The sequence below is a fragment of the Empidonax traillii genome, unplaced genomic scaffold (assembly GCF_003031625.1).
Source record: "Empidonax traillii isolate 1590-97213 ecotype Southwest subspecies unplaced genomic scaffold, ASM303162v1 scaffold70:size1330859, whole genome shotgun sequence".
Lineage (NCBI taxonomy): Eukaryota > Metazoa > Chordata > Aves > Passeriformes > Tyrannidae > Empidonax > Empidonax traillii.
Window position 1 is genome coordinate 711,592 of NW_020955263.1, and position 21,383 is coordinate 732,974.

The 21,383-nt window shown below is 45.6% G+C and overlaps 1 protein-coding gene across 1 annotated transcript; it reads right to left on the reverse strand.

The window, feature by feature from the left end:
• Positions 1 to 3,060: 3,060 nt before the first annotated feature.
• Positions 3,061 to 21,146, reverse strand: CXCL12 (C-X-C motif chemokine ligand 12). Its single transcript, XM_027880478.1, has 5 exons — positions 21,033 to 21,146; positions 15,760 to 15,877; positions 12,351 to 12,437; positions 8,754 to 8,851; positions 3,061 to 6,945 (listed from the first exon to the last, which is right to left on the reverse strand). The coding sequence occupies exons 1-5, from the start codon at positions 21,091 to 21,093 to the stop codon at positions 6,914 to 6,916; spliced, it is 396 nt and encodes a 131-aa protein (XP_027736279.1). The 5' UTR covers positions 21,094 to 21,146; the 3' UTR covers positions 3,061 to 6,913.
• Between the last annotated feature and the right edge of the window lie 237 nt (positions 21,147 to 21,383).

Consider the following 21,383-nt stretch of genomic DNA (forward strand, 5'->3'; position numbering starts at 1 on the left):
TCTGTTCTTAGGCTATGCTCTTCCACCTCTCAACAGACTGTGCTAGACTTTACCTTCCATTGCAGCCACAGTGGTCTGACTTGAGTTTGCTGGAAACCTGAAGCGCTACCCTGGTCCTACCAGCTCACAAAGCCAGTGTGTCAGGGTTCGGCTCTGTTTGCTGGCAGTGAGGGAGAAGGCAGCAATAACAGGTCACTGTTTTTCCTCAGCAGCTTCTGTGGGAAATGGCTGGCTGTAGGAGGAGCTGGGAGCCATATGAGATGAGGATGGGCTGATGTGCCAAAGGGTGTTGCTAGTGCAGTCAGGGGAAGATAGATCAGACTTTATAGAGGGAAATGAGCCCAAGAGCATAAAAGACAAACAGCTCTGCAGCAGCAGTCATGCAGCTTCTCTCCAAGAGCACCTTGGCTCTGATACCATGACTGCAAAGGATAGAAGGGAAATGTCCTTCCACCCCTTTCAGAGACTGGAAATGGATGACTGGCCCTAGCCTGAGAGCACCAAGGATGAGGACGTAGGAGGAAGGTGCTGATGACTGGCAGAGAATGGGTTTAAATCATGAAGATTTGTCCCTTCAGATGGGACAACTGGGATTGCAAGGAAAAAGAAAATCCCCCAAAGGGCCAGAGGAGAGAACAAAGGACAAATAAGGGTGAGAGGCAACAAGGGACAAAGGAGGAAACTCCAGGAGTTCCTACAAGATCAGTAGTGTGAGCAGTGTGCTCCAGAGGGGAACCATGTGAGCGGACCTCCCCTGCCGGAGTTGGGGGGTGCATGGACCTGGGACAGGGCTGCAGACTTCTCTCACTGCCATGCCTCTGCCCCTGCAGCTGGAGGGCAACCTTTGTGACCAGAAATAGAATCCTTTTACCTCAAATCTGTCTCCTGTGTAACAGCAGGAGTCCTCCTCAGCCTTGGTCCAAATGGAGCTGGGATGGCTGATGATACGCAGGTGTTATTAATCACAGGCAGGGTGAGGAATGCTCCCTTGGAACTGGGGCTTTCTGCATATGTATTTCTGAGGCCAGAGAGATCCTTAGCTCATCTTGTCTGACACTACTGGTAACAGAGGCAAGAGAACTTCACCCCATGTCCCCTGAGAGCCCAGCAAGCTGTGTATGGCTAACAACACAATGGCATTCAGCCCTGCTCTGAAGGCATAGGAAGGATTAGGGCTTTCCTTCCCCCCTCTCTAGGGTAACGTGTTCCAAAGGCTAATCAGTTCCACACTTAAAAATCTGTTTCCAGTTTGAGTTTCTCTGGCTTCAGCTTTTAGACCTTGGGTTTTTTGGTTTTGTTTTTTTTTAATTTTGCCTTTGCTAGTCTCAAAGCTACATATTTGTTTCATCTGAAGGACTCCTGGGATTATTTCAGAGCAAGTAGCTTTTTAAAACAGGCAAATGCTCACTAGAAGCTAGTAGTGACCCTTATCATGTAGCATCTGAGGTAACATCTCAGTGGTAACATCCCCAGCTGGTCCTACAAAGCAGAGGCATTTACCATGCTGTCTTCTGACCATGCCAGGACCTAATAAATCCAGCCCATCATCAGTGTCAGGATGGCTGAGACCATGAATGCAGCTGATTTCCTTCAGCTTGCTAATATTGGAAAGCTGCCTATGAAGAGAGCCAGATGTGCTAATAAGGTGGCTTCACCTCCAGTTCCTAGGCAGTTTGTGGATACATTGACATGATGCTTTGCTGAGGAAGTAAGAACCAAAATTTTCACATTCAACAGAAAAAATCTGATGAAAGGCATGGCAAAGTGCTCCACAGAACATGGGGTTTGTGCTTAATGTGTAATTTTGTAGCTAATTACTCCCAGTGCATTTCACAGTGGCCTGGGAATCTCTCACTAACCATCTGCACTAAGAATTACCTGCTGAGATTTTCATAATCTCTTAGTAAATCATTGCTGGATTTGCAATGGGATCATCAGTCAAATGAGTTTCCTTTTTCCACTTTTTTGGCATGTCTTTTGCCTTGCGTGAATTTGGCCAAGAAATATTTATTGAGCAAGAAGCTTGGTAAGGCTCAAGCACTGTTTCTCTGTTATATTAAACTATCCCTAAACTTTGCTCCAGCCAGAGATGCACACAGTGCTGGGATTCACTTTTGTGGTTGCTGTGGATGGATGGAGGCAGACTGGCATATTGGAGGAAGTCAGTGTGGAGGGACCAGGGTGACCTCAGGAAAGAGGTTTCCCCTTGCCATGAGAACTCAGATGGGGAAAGGCAGTGACAAGACAGTTTTCAAATCATATTTTTAAATTCACAGCAAATTTCCTACAACATTATCCAAGTTAGGATTATACCTCCTTCTCAGGTCAGTTCTACAAGCCTCCAAAACCATTCTTTACCTCCAAACTGATTGTTGACCCTGTTGTGCCCTGGGAAAAGCAGCTCCAAGGACAGTGTTGCTCACATCTGCTCTTTCATCAAATGCATCCCCTGACACCCTTCAGGTTTTTCAGAGAAACCTTCATCCCTTCCTCAGAACATACAATGATGACATCCTTGTTGCTGGAGCAAAAACAGCTCACAGTTCTCAGTTCCACAGAAGTCAAAGTGCTGCAGGGACAAGTTTGGGGAAAAGGAGTAAAATCAAATTTCGGGTTTCTGTTTAGGGAGCAAATGGTAGTGTTTCTCTTTGGAAATGGCCCATTTCAATCTAGTAGGTTGCTTCTCCCTGCAAGACCCATGGGCCCTTTGCCTCAAGTTCCCTGCAGAGTCTGAGCCATTGGGACTATATGGAAGCATCCTTGAAACTGGACATTTAAACTATCTCTGAATGTTTTTCCTGAGCACAACTTGTAGCTTTTTGTATGTGAGGAAAAAAATTAGGAGTAAAAATTTAATTTAGATAGACATTTTTATTATGAAAATTTTAGGTGCATACACATTTATGGGAGAAATTACAACAATATAAAAGTGTTTATTTTTAAAATTTTCTATGAAAGGAGTAATTTCAAAAGCATAATATAACTCCTCCATAAAAGCTGCCTTACAGAAACACAAATAAAAAACCCTTTTCACATTATTTGGGAAGATATTTCTTTTTACTTAATAAAAATATAAAGTACAGTATTTACCACATTGTGACAATTCTGACAAAAAGGAGTTGTTAAGGAGTGGAAGATGGAGCATGCAGCCCTTTTATTACATGTTTTCATACACATTTTCTTCTCTGTGGCCACCAGGGTTTCATCTTTTCAGACAAGGTTTGTCTTGGTGTGATATCAGTAAAAAAAAAAAAAATTAGGTGATGAGGTCACAAAAAATCCTGGGTACTATAACACATCACTCAAAACAATTTGCCAGGGAAAAGAAGGACCCTTTAGAGGCTAACAAATGGAAAATGGCCACAAAAAATTTTATAGGAACTGCAATTTCAACAGAAAATGTATATTTAACTTCAAATTTAGCCTTCATTGCAAAATAAACAGTCACCATTTCTAAAACACCTTAGTTAAACACACATCAGAAAGTCACCCTTCATCCTTCCTCAGGCAGAATTCAGATAAGATATTCATACATACAAGTATAAAGCTAGTATAAATAAAAAAATTACACAGCAATAAATACCATCTAGTCTTAAAAAATAATCCAACCTTGGGATTCGACAGCTGCACATTGAAAATACCCACATGATGATTTCACATTTATGGAAGCTGCTTTTTAAGCACAGTTCAGTGTCATCTCTTTTCCCTCCACTTCACACGTGCTCTGCTCTCTACCTCACTCCCTCTCCTCACGCTTCCTTTCCCTGATTCTGTCTTTGGTCAACAGTTAAAGGCAGAAAGGAAAACCAAGTACTCTCCCCAGGCGAGATTCTGCTAGTGTTGCTTCTCAGCCTGCTCTAGTCATGGTGTAGGGAAGGAATGACGTGGTGCACTGGGGCAGCCCAGGGATTGATTTCTCTAGTGCGAAAGGCATGGCTGCTCTTCCCAAAGCATCCCGCAAATAATGTCAGGCACAGAGCAAAGCTTCCCACTCAAGGTTGAATTTTGGTTTAAAGCAAGAGAAAGGTTTTATCAGATTCTCACTTAAGTCTCCTGCCATGTCTGTGCCACATCTGCATTCACGCTGTGCTCAACCTTGCCCAGGTGAGAGAGGGACATGGTGCTGTCCCCCGAGAGCAGCCCCATGCCCTGAGTGGTCTCAGCTATACAAGTAGTGAAGTGTCACCAGCACAGAGGTGTCAGGGCACAGGTCACTGTGTGGGTCCTAAGAAATGTCAGGGGCAGATGGCCCACAAGGCACCCAGACAATCACCACCTGTCTGTACATGTTCCCCAGCCTTGCATGGAGTGCCTTTCCTTCCTGCTGCTGCTCATGGATTTCTCCCAGGAGCTAATGCCCTTCGTTTAGCACAGTCTACCCCTGCAGCACCTACTAGTTTGCACCCAGAAGAGACGATTGACAGGTGACACCCTTTCCTGGAGTATCTCCTCTACCTGGCTACACTGTCCAGAGCTGGGATCCTGGGGTTTGGCTGGGGTGCTTCAGCACTGCCCATCTCAATGTTCCTGTCAAAGCAGTCTGTTTGCCTAGGCTGTAATGTGGGGTTGGCATATTCCCAGGGACCTTTCCCTGATGGTGCTGACCCCAGATGCACTCCATGGTAACGAGGACTGCAGCAGAGCACTGGCAAAGCTGTACAGTCACAACTTCAAACTCATCTTCTCACCAGAAAGCCAAAGTGAACAAATGTTGTCATTAGCAAGATACACTGCTTAATCAAAATCAGAGAATTATTTAATTCTCCATTTACTCCAATGGGAATGAATCAGACCTCAACATGTCCTTTGATAGGAATCATACGTGAAGAATGCACCTTCCTGGGTGAGAAGGAGAACTTCTGTGTCTGTGTCAAAACCAAGATTCTTGCATGCTTTCCCTGCAGTCATTCTTGGCTTTGACACTCACACATCTGCCTCTCACAAACCACTAGCAATTGCAGGTGCATGTGTGGGACAGGAGATGGACCTTAAGATATGAAGTATAGTTCCAGGGAGGATACTAGAAACTCTAGTTTTCTCATAAAATTTCTTTCTGTCTTTAGCCTTTAAAGAGGGGATCTGATCCTACTCACTAAAACAACACTTCAATTCTCGTCAAATACAGTGGTACCAGACCTTTCAAAACAGAGACAAAAAATACTTAAAGCACCAGGTTGGTATGATAACAAGAGAAGGAATGTAAAAATCACACACACAAACATTTTAGGCACAGCAGTTGGGTTTCTGCTTTAAAGCAAATGAGGTGATGTGGTCCCAGCTGAAGGACTCTCTGCACTAGCCCTGTTTTGCAGAGATGAAAATACTTACAAGATTTTTACCTGAATCCACAAGGAAATAATGTAGTCCCTGGCTAGACAAAGTGCCACTTCGGCACTAAAGATGCCTACCACAAAAAAGGAGTGATCAGTGAAACACTTCCTCTCAGTGTTCCCAACACAGGCTGCAGGGAAGAGGGAAGATTCCTTCTGAAGCAACCAGCTCAAAAAAAGAGACAATCTTACAACATTTTTTTGTTTACAATACAGACAAAAATACATACAAAAACAAGCATTGTGCTGCACTAATGTGCTTCCCCCCAGTTCCCAGTGCACAACATAGCACGATTATCAGTGCTGCAGGTGTCTTTCCATATACTATATAGCAGATATTGTGTTTACAGGTAGGAATCGGGAAAAAGAAACTTCTGGCTTAGAGAGGGGTTGGTACAAGGTGTGGTGCCCGTCCCCAGCTGTTCTTTGCAAAAGAAATTCCAGAGGCTCATCCGTTCGCCATCAAACAAGGCCATGACTGCTGGTGAACAGTGGCCTTCATTTCCACACACAAGAAATGCCACTCCTTCCAAACACTAGGCAGACCCTCTCTTGCCCCAGGCTTCTCTTTTCTCCAAAGATATGTCCAGATATCCTCTTCTGGGTATCTCCAGAGCAATCAAAGATGTGACTGCCCTTAGGTAGGTGTGACTGTTCAGTAGCAGACCTACAGCATCATTAGTGAAGAGTGACTACACCTCAGCCTACTTCAGTGCAAAGCCAGACAGGTAAGCTGAAATCACCTCCTGTGGATGGTGGGAAGAGATACCTGGTGCATGGCAGCATATCTGACTTCTCCGGCAACTTGCAACACGGTCATGAGCTTTAATAACCCATTCCTTCCTTTTTTTTTGCTAAATTTGTCATCAGAAACACAGGAACATAGGAAATGCCAGCTGACATCAGATTGGTGTTGTGGATCCTAATACACACAACTACAAACCAAGTACTGGCACCTTGATATACCAAACATCCATTGGCCCAGTTGCTCATAGCTGTGGCCAAGATTTCTGATCTTCAGAGAAGGGTCTTAGCCCTGTAGCCCTGAGTTTAATCCCTCACCCAATATTCCACCCAGGGTAATGCTGTCTACTTTTATCTGATGCGTTTTAGCCTTCCTATGTTCTTGGCCTCTATGACTTCTGGAGGCAAGGAGTTCCTCCACTACTTACACAACATCATTGCACTGTACAGTTCATGTCCTTCTCGGTTTAAAACTCCAGGAGACTTGCATGAACCAAGAGAAAGTTAAATAAAGCAGGACCTCTACATAACAAGGGTAATAAAATATTATATAACATAGGGCAAGTTTAAATTGGTATCTGCCCCCAGTGCTAAGTAATAAACCAACCAGTAAAAAACATATATTTTTTTGAATAGTTACATCTTACTATATAAAAATAGCACTGTGAAAGCAAGCCAATTTGTGCAAGGGGAAAAAAAAACCAAAAAAAGAAAAAAAAAACCCTTTGGAAATGCGTGAAGCGTTGCTTTTGTGCTGCATGATAACAGTAAAATGTATTCATTCCCTAATACTGGTTATCTGCTGTCTGGGTCCTACAGTAAGAAATCCTGTAGACGGCTTACAATGCTTGACTCTTACATCTTGAACCTCCTGTTGATGAAGAACAGAGTGAAACACTATTAAGGTTTATTTCAGTTGCAAGAGCTTTGATATCAGGCCTAGTCAAACAGCAGATCTGTGTTTGGACTAACCCAAAGGCATTTCTTTTGTAGCCCCTCCAACCAGTATTTGTTGAACATTTTGGGAGAAGTTCTCCACAAGGAGCAACTGGGACTCAACAGGGCAAACCCAGCAATGGGTGTTATTTTGGGCAGGTTGTGCTCATCACAGTTAGTAAGGTGTTCAGAACTAACATAGGAGGAAGGCTGGCTAGAAAGCTTATTCTGGACTTGAAAGCCAGAGCAGAGAATTATCAGTGGGCAAAGAAACTCAGCAAAAAAAACCAGCAGGGAAATGAGAGATTAATCATTTGTGAGCGGCCCCAGTAGTGGAGCAAGTGGCACCGGGAATGCCTCCTCCACCTGCCCCTAGCCCACAACTGATGGAGATCACAGATTGCTCCAGAGTGTGCCAGGTCTCTGTGAGGATGGAAGAACATAAAAGGCTGCCTGTGCTCTGCTCTTGTTGCTGTTTGGCTTCCACCATGAGGTGGCTGGAGAGCAGAGGCACACAGTGTGCTGCCCATCCAGGAGCCATCCCCATGGGCTCCCTGCTCTGGGACTCTCCCTCTGTGAACAGCTGGGGAGCACAGCAGAGCTTGTGGTGACCACCTGCCCAGTGAAGGTGGGGTGGCAGGGAGGGCAGGCAGCCACGTGCTGCACAGTAAGTGTCTGAGGCCTGAAGTGCTGAGGTGGGAGCTCAGGGTGGGAATCACACACAATGAGTCTCCCAATCTCAGTGTGAGGATGGTACCTGAGAGAGTGTGGGTTAAGCAAGTTGCACAAGCATCTTGTGCATATGGTTCACTCAGCTAATTTGGTGGCCTCCAGGTTTTGTGTTAAGTGACCCCTACTCCTGCTCCAGGCTGATCAACCTTTTGCAATCTAGTTGAGGTCACTCAGGCTGAGTTACAAGTGTCAGAGGGTAAACACTAGCTATTCAAAAATTCTGATGTCCCAGTGTGCCTTGTCAAACATCCCTTTCAACGTCTGCTGGACAACTAAGCCTATGTGACCACAGCCAGAGACAGCTGTGGCTACTCCTAGTAGAAGTAGTCTCAGGAAACACATCCAGGTACAAAGAGGATGACTAAGCCACGAGGAAAATTTTCCTCTCTGGAGATATCTTTTCCAATAGTCCACAGCAGTAAACCCTACTTCTTTTGGTGCATAAAGGCAGGACAAACCACCTTGATGAGATAATAAAAACAACTGGGACATCCAGAGCACTAGTATTTATAGCACCATTCTCTGGGACTGGCCTAGCATCTCCCATAGGAAAGGCATCAACCAGTCACCCATGCACCAAATCGTGTTGTCACCACGCGGTGCTGATTTTGTCATTAAAAAACACCAGTGGCAAATTCACAGCTATTATTTATATTTAAACTCTGTCAGTTGGTTACTGGACCTAAAAGAAAGAGAGCTCCTAAACATTTACCCTGTTTTTGACTTTGACTTTTCAGTGTTATTTTGACCGCTTTGTGTGTGCATTTTCTCATAGTAAAATGGGAAAATTTTCCCACATCTGTTGTAGCTAAAGTTTCTCCCTGTTTTTAAGAGTTTTATCTGTATAGTACTCCTTTGCAGGAAGGATAGAGATGTTATTCTCAACAAATATGGGGGGGAAATGGAGGTCTGGATAAGCTAATACATTTGCCCAAGGTCCCATATGATGGTCAGTGGAAGAGCAGGGATCTGAACCTGAAGTATCCCAGCTCAGAAACTAATGCTTCCTACCATTCTTTCTCCCTGGAGACTTTAGTGATGTTGCACGGGAAGGGCAGAGGGGGCCCCGTTTCTTCTGTTGCTTTTTTTTATGAGTGCGATGACGTGGTCTAAATTAAAAGAAAAATACAAAAAAGACTGCCATAAATTATCCATATACAAAGGCCTTATTCACATTTATCCTATGGTCCTTTCACATCTTGCTGATAGGGTGCAAATGAAGATAACATCCCCTTTCATATACCCTCTGCCTCAGAGGAATGCTAGGCAAATTAAAGTGCCCTGGTGGCAGGACATTTGGAAACTCTGAGGCCAGAACAACCCTTTTACCCAAAATGCCAAAGCCTTCCCAAACGCATCAGCAAGAACCAATAGCTACTCCGAGGGAATTTGTGGGTATTCAGTGCCTTAAAACAAGGCTATAAAGACAGTAACCTGTATTGTCCCCCTCCATGTGGGGCCTTCACCCCACACACACTTGGTGGAGTTCTGGGAGGTTGTTGTTCTGGCATCTTGGACTTCAGCCCTTATTTACAAATGAGGTCAGAAATTAGGAAGAGCTGCTACACCAGGGTTTACAAACACAACGTAGGAAGGCAGCAGCATTGGGAGTTTCCTTTCTCCCAGTAAAGGTTTTTCCCATGTGACTTTATTATCTTCTCCAGATCCATCAGCTCTCTCCTCTGTGCCTGCAGTAGTGGCTGAGTTTAATGGACTCCAGCATCTTGGACTGAGAGAAGTTCTGCAGTGGGATTATATTAACACGAACAGTGGACAAGATGGTCTCTGTTTATTTTGGGCTCTGTTAACTCTGTAAGGGCCTCATTTTGCATATCCTTTTACAAGGGGAGAAGGGAAAGAGAGTCAGTGTACTGCAAATGATGACTAAGATTGCCTGGAAGTGATAGAGGATTTGTTAGCAATTTCAAGGAAGGACTTATTTGCCCCTTGTCTATAAAATGGATGAATGTTGAATGATATTTGCTACAGCAGCTGTTCAATGATTTTAAAGCCAGTTAAGGAATTTGAGTTTCTGACAGCCTGAATGTATTTTACTGATGTCTCATGAGTGTGTATATTACATGGAGATGTGATGAATATAAGGCAATAATAAAGCCTAAGCAGAATTAATGAGCAAAATAATTCCCTGCTAAAAACCATCTCTGGTTTCACAATTAACTGTATTGTACTACTATTCTAGGAACTTTTCCTTGAACTTAGCTTCAGGTTATAACACCAAAGATATTCTTATATTGAGGTGATGGTATAGATTAAGATGTTTTCACAGTTTGAATTCTACTTAAACAATTACAAGAGCCCTTTCTACAAAACGTATTGATTTTATTCCAGAAAAATAAATTCCCATGTACAATTGGGTTTTCATAACATGAAACAATTAGCCATTTTATTGCTAGTGCATATAGGGTAATGTCACATTTAATACAATTTCAGTACAAGTGAAAAAATATAATATATGGCTGATTGAAACTGATAGCTACATTAACATTTATAGATCTATATAGATTCATTTTACAAGCTGTTAGTAGTTTAGAGGGATATCGGTGTTTTAAACTACCAACATTCATATGGCTCCAATTCAAATATATGAATTATTTGATTCACTATAAATATATTCCAAAGTACATTTCATTGAAGAAGTCAAAGCTGTGCACTAAAATATATCAAAAACATGCCTTGTGAAAATGCTACAGACAGAGCCCTGACTGTCTGCGGAGCATGAAAATGCCACTGGTGCAAGATTACTAGTTGGAAAATGAAAACAATGCAATGATTACAGGATTAGGTGATGGAGATATATGTTTTCTGTCATTTCACAGAGCTGGGACCAAATTCTCTTTTGTTACTCAGTGTAAACCAGGATGAAATACACCAAATTAGCAGAATTACTTTTGTATTAGCATTAGGTAAACAAAACCCAGAATCTGGCTGGAGATCAGGCAGACTCATCGGTTTCAGCAGAGCTGGCCCCAGATCTTTGCTAGTGGAAGTGAGAGCAGAACGTGCTCCAGCTGAGTTGTTCCTTTAAGTCAGACAGGCACATAATCACATTTGCCCAACCCTACACATTTCTAAAGTGCCTCCTAAGTTTCAGGTTGGGGATGACAGCAAACAGAAGCTCAAGCAGGAGCTTGAGGACTTTCCCAACTTGTAAAACAAAGTAGCTCAAGTCCCTAGGATAGTCAGCATGAGCCACATCCTACTCTTAGGTTCAGTTGCCATCCTAGCAGCATGAACCTGGATTAATTTTGCAGAGAATTTGTCCAAAGGACAAAAGGGCTGAGTGCTGGCAGCAAAGAAGGCACTGAGCATTGGATGAGATGGGAAGAGCTGTCAGGGCTGGAATCACAGTTAGCTGACTTCTTTCCTTCTTCCTCCTCAGTCTTGGCCCCAGTGTGGTGATAAGGGACACATGGAGGGATCTCTCTACTTCTGATAGTGTTTTTCCCCCTTGTTTATCTTAAGAACACGGGGGTGGGGGGGTGGGGGGGTGGAGGAGGGGGGGCGAGGTGGACAACAAAGAATTTTATTTTTTTTAAACTCTACCCCTTGTTTGGCAGATGCATTTACAAAGCAAACAGTGGAGGGCATTCAACTACCTTGTGCCTCGCATCTGCCCTGGGGCCGTACCTTCCCCAATAATGCATTGCTTTTGCAAATCACTGGATTCCAGCCCTGCCTTCACCCCACAGATGGAGGGGGGAGAAGGTTTAGCAGGGTTACAGCGCAGTTACTGAGGGGTGGGAATGTGGTGGACAAGGGTGAGAGGGATACTGAGTGCACAGGTAGGCTTGATGGCCAAAATGTTGCTGCTGGATCAACAGCAGCCCTGCTAGATCAAGAGCAAGGAAATGCTTTGTACCGTCACCTGTCTCATCTTCTAAACTTGGAAGGCTGGAGCCCTCCCCTGCAGCTCAACAAGGAAATATGCTCTGTGCTGCTCTTTCTTTCTTGATGTAATATTGAACAGAGATGGGATGAGTCCACCTCACAGTAGACATGATCAACCACTTTCAAGGGTAATAAATTCAGATTTAAAGAGGCTGAATCTGCCAAGTTTGGCTGGTTTGCCCCTGGCCTTATGGGAAAGCCTTATTCATGGCAGCACATCTCACCTCGGCCGACATTATTAGCACTCCACACTGGCCAGCAGAGAAACAATTTTTAGTGCCCCAGGCCTCAGCTGCCTGTGCAACCAGAGTCCTGGTATAACATGGAGAAGGGGCTTCAAAGACCCTGAAATGATATAGATTCTGAAGTAATTGTAGTTTGGCTTGGGGAGGAGGGGGCATAAAGGAAGAATTTTCCTTGGGAGAACAGCTTTTTTTAAAAAAGAGAATGAGTTAGGGACCCCAGAACATATTCATTGGGATAGATTTTGCCTCAAACCCTGGCAAAATTCTTCGTTTAACATCTAGGATATACTAGAAGCTGTTGTTTTAATACAAATTAGGTCAACTCCAAACCCTTCTTCAAAACAATATCTGATTCCACAAGTACTTTGTCCGCATGGTAAAAGCCAGCCCTTAGTGTTCTACCCTTTAATAACTCAGGATGTTAGCTGTTAAGTCCATTTGTGTCTTGCCTTACTTGTTTAAAGCCTTCTCCAGATATTCCTGGATCCACTTTAACTTGGGATCAATGCACACTTGCTTGCTGTTGCTCTTGAGCCTTGCACTGCCAAAGGAGAGAAGTCAGAGTGAGTCTGATGTGCAGCATTCCTCAGCCCACCCCCACCCCCCACCCCTGGGTGCCTTATTTTCCTTGGGTGCCAGTGCTGCTCTCAGTTAACCCATCCTCAAGACATGATAAATATCACTGTTTTGGAAGCACTGGTACCACCTGTCTCTGATACTGGCTCTTGTGGTCTGTACTGGCAATCATGAGAGACAAATGGGACAAATACAGAATTTGAATCTAAGATTTCCAATTCATACCTGGGCTGTTCAGTGCCAACAACAGGAAAAAATTCATTTGGAAATACTGACATGGTAAATTTAAGTAAGTTTTGTAAGGAATTTGTTAAGAACATCTTTCAGACTCAACCCAGAACTGAAGTTTCACAGGTTTTGATGACAAACATGAAACCATACCTCTTAGGTTTTCTGAAAGACAGGGTCTGGTCACCTGTTAGCCTTTTGTATTATACAAGACTAAACTAACAGGTTGCAATCAGGAAGACAACTGTAAGTACCATAGTGCCAGAGGCAGGTTTCCCCTCATAAACTTCCCAGAGGGGTTCTCCTAGATGTCCAAGCTGCACTACCCATACCATACTGTTTATCTAATTTGAATTCAGCCTTGAATTTGTGCTTATCTGCATCTTTCATTCAGAAGCAGGACAAATAGCTTTTCATCAGCAGGTCTCGCCCTCCAGAGATCTCAGGGCTTCTTGAGTGCTGTTATCTCCCACCTTCCCTGCAGCACCCTGCCTCTGCCCCAGCTGCTCAAAAATTTCCCCTTTAAACAGGCTGCCTGCCATGGAAAAGTGCAAAGAACAGCAATTTTATGGAAATGCCCATATGAATAAGTTCAGTACTCATTTAAACATTTTTCTGGATGGGAGCCAAAATATTCCTCACTTTATAAAATGAAATCTGCAGAATATAAAACCATGGCATAAGAAATAACAGGTCAAAAAGGCTCCTTGGTCTGAAGTTATGCAACAACACAGTTGTAACATAAACACATTGAAGATCCGTCTTGCAACCTCTGCGCCAATAAAGAGATGAATGGGCCTAATTCATATTTCCCTTACAACAGTGCCAAGCTGGAGCATTTCCAGTGAAGTGATACCAACAGAATGTAAGAATGGATTTGCTGATGTTAGCAATGCCTGGGAATTCTTGGCCTCACAGGACACAGAATGAAAAACACACGTAACCAGTCTCCAGCCACATACAACACAATTCCTCTCACCTAATATTACCTCTCACCTAACACTAAGACACTGACTTCTTTAGAAATTTATTTCTGAGCCTGTCAGCCCCTGCTCCTTGTGCAGTCACAGAAGAGATGTAGGCAATCATATGGAGCATTTAACTTGGACTACTTGGTTTAGGTGTCTACTTAATGCAATTAATTGCATGCTAAAAATTTTTTTTCCCTGCACTGAAAAAAAAGGAATTTAGTGTGGGCTTTGTAGAAGTACACATTGGCAGAGGAGTTCCCTGGATTTGGAGAGATGACTTCCAATAGAATGAAAGACAAAAGCCTGCTCTTAAGACTTTTTTTTTCAGGTACAATTCCCCTCAACCAAAAAGAAAAATGTACTTGTGCAAAAAAAACCCCAAAACCAAGACACAACAACCAAAAACAAACCACAAAATATTTCCTGGCAACTATATGTATCACTTAGATTCCCTATTCCTGAAAACAATAGCTGTTTATTTATTTACACCTTCACTATATAATGCTTAAAACCATCAAGATGAGAAATTCATATGTTAGTTTTGATTCTATTTCACCTCCTGTTTTGATAAAGACCTAGTGCGAACTCATGATGTCTCAAGAGTATTTGGAAGGAGGTTTTTAAGTACCTTACTTTTTAAACTAACAAAAAGATGGCTAACTATAGGTTCATGTGTTCTATGTACCACAGACAATCACATTTGGGGCAGGAATGGAAAAGAACATGAGATGTTTCTGTTTCTGCATTTCATGCTCTTATCTATCTCTATTGACTATAATCCTACATTAATTAAGAGATAAATATATACTCTATCCTCTCTTAAATGCTGTCATTTTCTTGAAACTACTCCAAAAAATTCTAAATCCTCTACAAAGCCTTAGCACTGGGACCCTTATGACATCCACTGACAGTCCCAGATCACAAATCCATGCACTCTTGCATTTTGGATGCTTGCCTCCAAAATTGTTTATAGGTAGAGATCGGAGTTAGTCGCAGCTGGTTTTGCCATTTTGTGAAAGGAAATTATTTCTCAGCTGAGGCTTACATTTTTCTCACTGTCCTCCACCAAATCCTAAGGCAGAAGCATGCATGATAAAATGTGTATGATATACCCAGAGTGGTTTAAAACAGAAAAAAAACATAAATAAAAACTGGTTCATGAATGGATACACACTCATGCACATTCCTGAGAAATCTCATGCAAACCACACCAGTTTTCTGAGTGAAGAAATGTTTTGGATGACAAAAATGGATTTTTACAGCATTTGAGTTGCCAGAGAAAGGGCTCAACACATGGGTCAAAGACCAAACTAGTAATGGGATTGCACAGATACCAAATCTAGTCACTGACACCCTCTTACAGAGGTCAAGAGAAGTTGATAGTAGTAAGGTTCTCATGCAGTGAAAAGATGAATGTTATTTCTTTTCTTCTGAAGATCTTGAATTTTGGGAGGGAAGGAAGGGGGTCACCCATAAACCAAAAAACCTTTCCTAAAACACACACACACAGAGATCTACAGAAACAAACAGAAAACTTCCCACTTTTCCTGAAAACCAGGGTTTCTTTTTCAGCAAAAATGAAGAGGTTATTTTCCATTGGGAATCCATCATTTCTCTCCAGCTGGAGTTTCCTGAGACAATCACTGTCTGTTAAGTGTTCCTAGATCAGGCCATCACACGTTTAGAGTCTGTACCTCCTGTGGAGGATACAGGAAATACAGGAACTCCTTCTGATTGTTTAGCTGCACTCTATGGTGAAGTGAAACATTAGAAGACTCAGACCCCACTGTAAAGTCTTTACCCCAAGGTGTGAAGGCAATGGGCTGCTCACATACCCACGCGGGAAGAGGACATGGGATCACACAGTCACAGGGAGATCACAGAGGCAGAACACAGCTGAGAAACATCCAGCTGGGCTCCTTTATGTGGGGTAAAGCAGAGTCCAGCTGTATCTGACATTTTGGGTGAAGAGATGAATTCGGAATCATGGGATGAGATAGACTGAAATGCAACTACCAGAGCAGGTACCAGGTCTGTGACTCTTCTTTTTGACACCAGAGATTTGCACCCAGATGAAAAAAGACTTACACAATCTGAAGTGAGCAGTTAGGTGTGGAGAGGATTTTGAGGTGCTTAATGTTGGCTCTTGCCACGTTGCTCTCGTAGAATCGACAGGGACATCGGTAAGTCAGGCTGACAGGTTTCTCTGTGAGACAAAGGGAGGGAAAGGACACGTTACTCCCTCTTGCTCCCGGTCAGCAGCACAGATACTCAGAGCAGGGCCGACAGAAAGGAACTCCCTCCAAACATGCAGGTGGAAAAAAAGCAGTAGAAAAGCTGTATCTTTGGGAGAGCATTTGCTCACAGCTCAGAGCACAATCCCTTTAGCCCAGTGCCCAGCCTTTCAATAACGGTGCGTGGGATTTTGGAAGACAAAAGAAAGGGGAAAGAAAATGGAGATAAGTAAAGTAGAAGAGATTAGAATAAGGAGCTGCTCCATTGTGCAGGGATGCTCCTGGTAATTAGACAAGATAAAGGCCAAAAGAGGGGGCACTTGTCCTCGGTGTTGTTCTACTCAAACGATTTTGACCCGAGGCCAAATTAGAAGGTAGCCAGAAGAAAGCGATGAATTCCAAAGAGTTAAGATCAAAACGGCTCGGCTCAGGTGCAGGCTTTTCACAGCAGACTTACTGGCTACAGAAAAACCCTGGTTTTGCAGGCGTTCCCAGGGCCCAGCTGACCTTTCCCCACTGCTGCCAGCTCTGACTCCCAACCGAGGTACCCGCACAAGAAGGTGCAGCTCAGAGACGTGAGATCCAAGCGGTTTTACAGAAGAGATTTTCAGTCTTTTGAATTTCCAGCCTGTGGCTAAGTAATGGCAATCGAGGAGACAGTTATCAGGCAGGGTGCCCTCAATACAAGTGGAGCTATTCAGGGGCCACCAGACTGGAGGAGAGTTCTGTCACTAGTATCGCTAGGGACAGAATTAAGTTTGATGCCCTAGGCTAAAAATCAGCCATGTATATGCATGCAGAACTGAGAAAACCAGCCTGGTGCCCACCACAGCCTCCGCTACCCGATTTGTCCATGGAAGAACTCGATTACTGGCGACTAAGTGTATGTGAGTAAGGTACTCACTCTGAGAGCGAGTTTCAAAGCTCCAAGCACAATAAAACACAAACACAGGGAAGAGGCACCTAAGATTTTAAACAATTTCCCAGTGGAGCAGTTTTCAGCCTCTGGGAGGAATTAAATTCATACACCTAATCCTGGAGGTCTGGCTCATGGTGTAGATGGTCAGATATATATCTGACAGACCTTGAGATACCACATGGCTACCTGGGGCCCTGTTGGTTAAGCCTCACAGGAGTACTTGCAGCATCCAAATCCAGTTCCCTTAAAGGCAGATGGGGAGCTAAAGAGCAGAGAAAGGCTTGGAATCTCTAAACAGATGTCTAGGAAGGTGAGAAAAGAGACAGCTTTCAAAGGGTAACTGATCTACATATACTGCACATTTATCGATGCCTGTCTCTAGCACACAAAAACACAGACAACAGGGTGAAATTTTCCTGTCCTCAGGAAAGTCGTTTTTTTCCAAGTGCCTCTACCAAGAGATGAGCCAGAATCAGATCCCATGAGAGAAATTAGTGAGAGTAGAGCTCCTCTAGATTGGCACCAGAATCTGGGTTAAGAAAACTGAAGGACCTTTCTATCAGCTTTATGGCAGTCCAAACATCTAGGAGTTAATAAAAGGGAGGAGAAGCTCCCATCCAGGGGGAGGAGGAAGGAGGGCTACAGGGTGAACTTCAAGAACATGCCTTAGACTGGTTAGTGCTGATGTGAAAGGGAATGAGGAAGACTAGGATTTTCCACTGCAAATCTGTGCCTGATAGCTACACATCTGTGAGCTTGTACTGGAAAGGGAGGCTGAAACAATACAGTCATACACCACCACTCAGCACAGCTGCAGTGACACAGTCTCTGCAAGCTTGTACCAACCAAGTTTAAGCAAGCTTTAACCTAAACAACATGCAGGAGATGAACTGTTCAGATCATGATTTGATAATGTAATCCTCTCCTCTCTGAGACTCGAGGTGGGATTTTCAATCCCATACCACTTGAAATCAGAAGCAGAGAAAGTTTAACCATGACTAACACGTCTGTAAATCCCAAAGTTGTTTCTTGCCCAAGAAAAGGCATCCAGCACAGCAAGGAAAAAGGGAAGTCCTAGCATTCAGTGTTCAGTGACAAATCCCTCCCCAGCACAAGAATCCCTTTGCTTGGTGATGATCAGCAGCAGGCACTGAGCACCAGGGAGCGTCAGCACAGGCACCGACCAGGTCAGCTCTCTGTACCACTATGAGGGAACCAGTATCTCCTGCCACCGTCCCTTGGTTCACTGTGCTCTCAAAGCTGAAAAACAGGGAAAACTGTTGCATGTGGCATCTCCCAAGACATGAACCCCTACCTTCGTAAAGTAGGAGGGAGAAGGGGCCATTCGGGGGCCGTAATTTAGGAAGGAGACATTTCTGATCTTATTTTGAGGCTGGCAAACACATTCCTTATCTCGTTTCAAAATTTGAAACATATTAATCCATGGACGTTAGATCTGATTAAGCTGATTAATTATTCTACATGCGTACTGCAAGTGTTAACTCTGGGAACTCTCTGATGTCTAACAAATACTGAGCACAAGCTGAAGCCATTCTCACAATGGAGCAAATTAATGTAGTCTGTTGATTGCTCTGTTAGATGAAAACGTTTTTCGTGCAACTGATGGTACATAAAGCTTTTAACTAAATGTCTGGCACATTTAGTTAAAATGGTAGAATATAGTCAGAAGTTACAGGCGAGCCAGATGCTAGTCAGACATCTCAATGTCATTCCATCAGCCTAATTTTACTTAGATGAAAAGAAAACAAGAACCTCTTTTGGCCTCGACTAGAAGAGTTTGAAGGGGTTTAGGGTTTGGGCTTTTTAAAAACAATAAGTAGTTTTATTGATTTCTAACCCAAAGCTGAGTTTTGCTGACTCTGAACACCCACCTTTACAGGCAGATTCTAGAGACAAAGCACACACAAAACCCTCTCACAGAGTGGTGACTTTTCAGAGTTGGACGATACCTATTTCACCCCATAAGGATCTGCTTCTCCTCACCCACACTGAAACTGAACAGTAAGTGAAGAAGTGAGTTGCCAGTTCTCCTGCAAAGTTACCATCAGTAACTTGCTGTGTGGGGCTAGGAAGCTCTGGATGCTTGAATGGAGAGGGAAGCTATATCCAGGCAAGCAGGCTGGACAAGAACAGACAAAACATTTGATGGAAGCATCATTTTACTTCTGTTCAGTTTAGGATGCATTTGTCATTCTCAGAAGATGGATGGTAACTTTTTAAGTCTAGAACAGCTCCATTTCCCTGGAAAGCAAAGCTGGGATAGGCAGATAGAGCTTTACCAGGTGACTAGGAATAATTCAGAGCTCACCTGCCTTCCAGTACAAGGTAGCCCTGCGAGCCCTCACCTGGATCAGGGTTGAGAGCACTACACGAGACGCAAAGAAATAGGCAGAAAAACTTAACTCTCTTATGGCTGCAAGACGGTGGGGGTCACTCTCCTCACGCTAGTTTCTCTCCTGCTCTTTTAAGACGTTTCCTTACTCAGGTAGCCATGTCCCCACACGCTTACCCCCTATAAAGATACCCGCTGTCGCTCGCTGCAAGAAAGGGAGTGCAGGCGGGGTTGCAGCGAACCGAGGTGCAGCCGGGCAGCTCTGCGAGCCCCCCAGCCCTGAGCCAAGGGCTGCCAGAGGGAAGGGGGAGAGCTCCTGAGCCCCGGTCCCCTGCTCCCACGCCTCCAGATCTGCACTCGCCTGCAGAGGCGAGGGAACACCGCTCAGGTCCCCAGGCACCAGCAGCCCCGGCCTCTCGGGACCTGCAGCAGCGCTCCCCGGAGCAAGGGGTGACGGCGGCGGCGAGGGACTGGGGTTGGCACTGCCACCCGTGATCTCCCGGGTCTGCCTTCGCTACCTGCCGCTCGCCTCCCCGTCCGCAGCCCCGGGGTGGTGGATCCCGGCGAACGGGCCGGAGCCCACCTGGGCCGGGCCGGCTCGATGGAATCTCTACAGGACAGTGCCCTCCGTTTTCCGCCGGGACGGGACTGTTGCGGGGACAGTACTGTGAAAAGGCATCGGGAAAATATTCGGGAGCAATTAACTCTCTCAGGCTAAACAAAGAGGGCACGGGAGGGCATTCTCGACCGCCCTGGGTGGGGAACACCCAAGTTTCGGTCGTCAGAATGGGAGAATAGGATGAGAGTGAAGGTTTGAAAAGGTGCCCAGCCAGCGAGGTTTCGATGAATGGGCAAGAGGTGACAAATCTCTGCCAGATGAGAAGCTAGAAGTAGGAAGAGCATCCGGGAGATGCCCAGAGCTTGCGAGTTGGACCCTCGCCCCTCCACGCGTGGGGAGTGCGGCTACCCCGCGAGTTCCCCGCTCCCCCGGAGCACAGGGCTCCCTCGGGATGCGGGACAAGAAGCGCGGGTTGCCGCTGTCTCCGAGGCTGTCCGAACCCGGCGGCTCCCACGGGGTGCAGCTGGCAAGCAAGCCGGGAAGCTGACGCTGTGGCCAGGCTCCGGAGGCGACACGCGGGACCGCGGGGATTGGCGTGGGGCAATCGGGCTGTGAGACAGCGCTGCAGTGTGGGAAGGATGACTGCGGGGGCCGCTGCCTTCGAGACCAAAAGCAGGGCGGCCGGCAGGGCGCGATCCCCCAGACCTCTCGTAACCGAAGATCCCCGCGCCCCCCGAAACCTCCCCGTGCACCCGTGCCGGGGGTGCGGTAAACTCCTGCCGAGTGACCGCTTTGGCTCAGCTCTGCACTGATTGAGGGAAGATAGATCACGACAGAGGACAGAAAAGGAATCGAACAACCGCCTGTTTCTAATTTCTTGTAACTTTAAGGGTTGGGTTTTTCTAGAGGGAAAGTCGATATGCATATTTTGCAGCCAAAGCACCTCCCCGCAGACCGAGCGCTGCTGAAAGTCTTACCCCAGACGATTTCAATCTGGGGCGAGTTTGGCAGAGAGGATCGCTTTGGCCAGCTTTTTGAAAAACGCCAGGGAGGGATGGAGGGGAGGGAGAGATGAGAGCCTGCCTGCTTCCAGCTCACCACAGCCCTCGGTTGGGCTCACAAGACGCGCACATCTGAGCCGCGGCCGGAGCCTGAGCCGGGAGAGCGGGGTGGCTGCGGGGAGAGTGGGGAAGAGCAGGGATTTCGGCGGGACCATCGCTCCTAGCCAGGCTGCCGGCAGGAGCGGTGTCAGCGGAGAGCAGGCGGGAGAGCGGCGCGGCCCCGCAACTCACTTACCCTCCGAGAGGGAGATGACGGCCAGGGCGAAGGCGAGCAGCGCCAGGGCGCGGAGGTCCATGCTGGAGCGGCTGACGGACGCGGGCAGGCGCTGGTCTGCTCGTCCCGGCGGTCGCGGCGCTCTGCCTACAGCCCCTCCGCCCCTCCCGCTATAGAGGGGCCGGGACCGTCGGGCGGGGGGAGGGGAGCCAGGGGGAGTAGCTAGCCTATGATTTATTGCCCGTGGCATGTTATTACATCCTTCCTCCGCTAAAAAATGCTTGGAAAGGAACCAAAAGAGCGAGGGCTCCTCGCTCCGCTCCGGCAGCCCCCCTCCCCAGACACAGTGCTTTGCCCCCGCAGCCCCGCGCC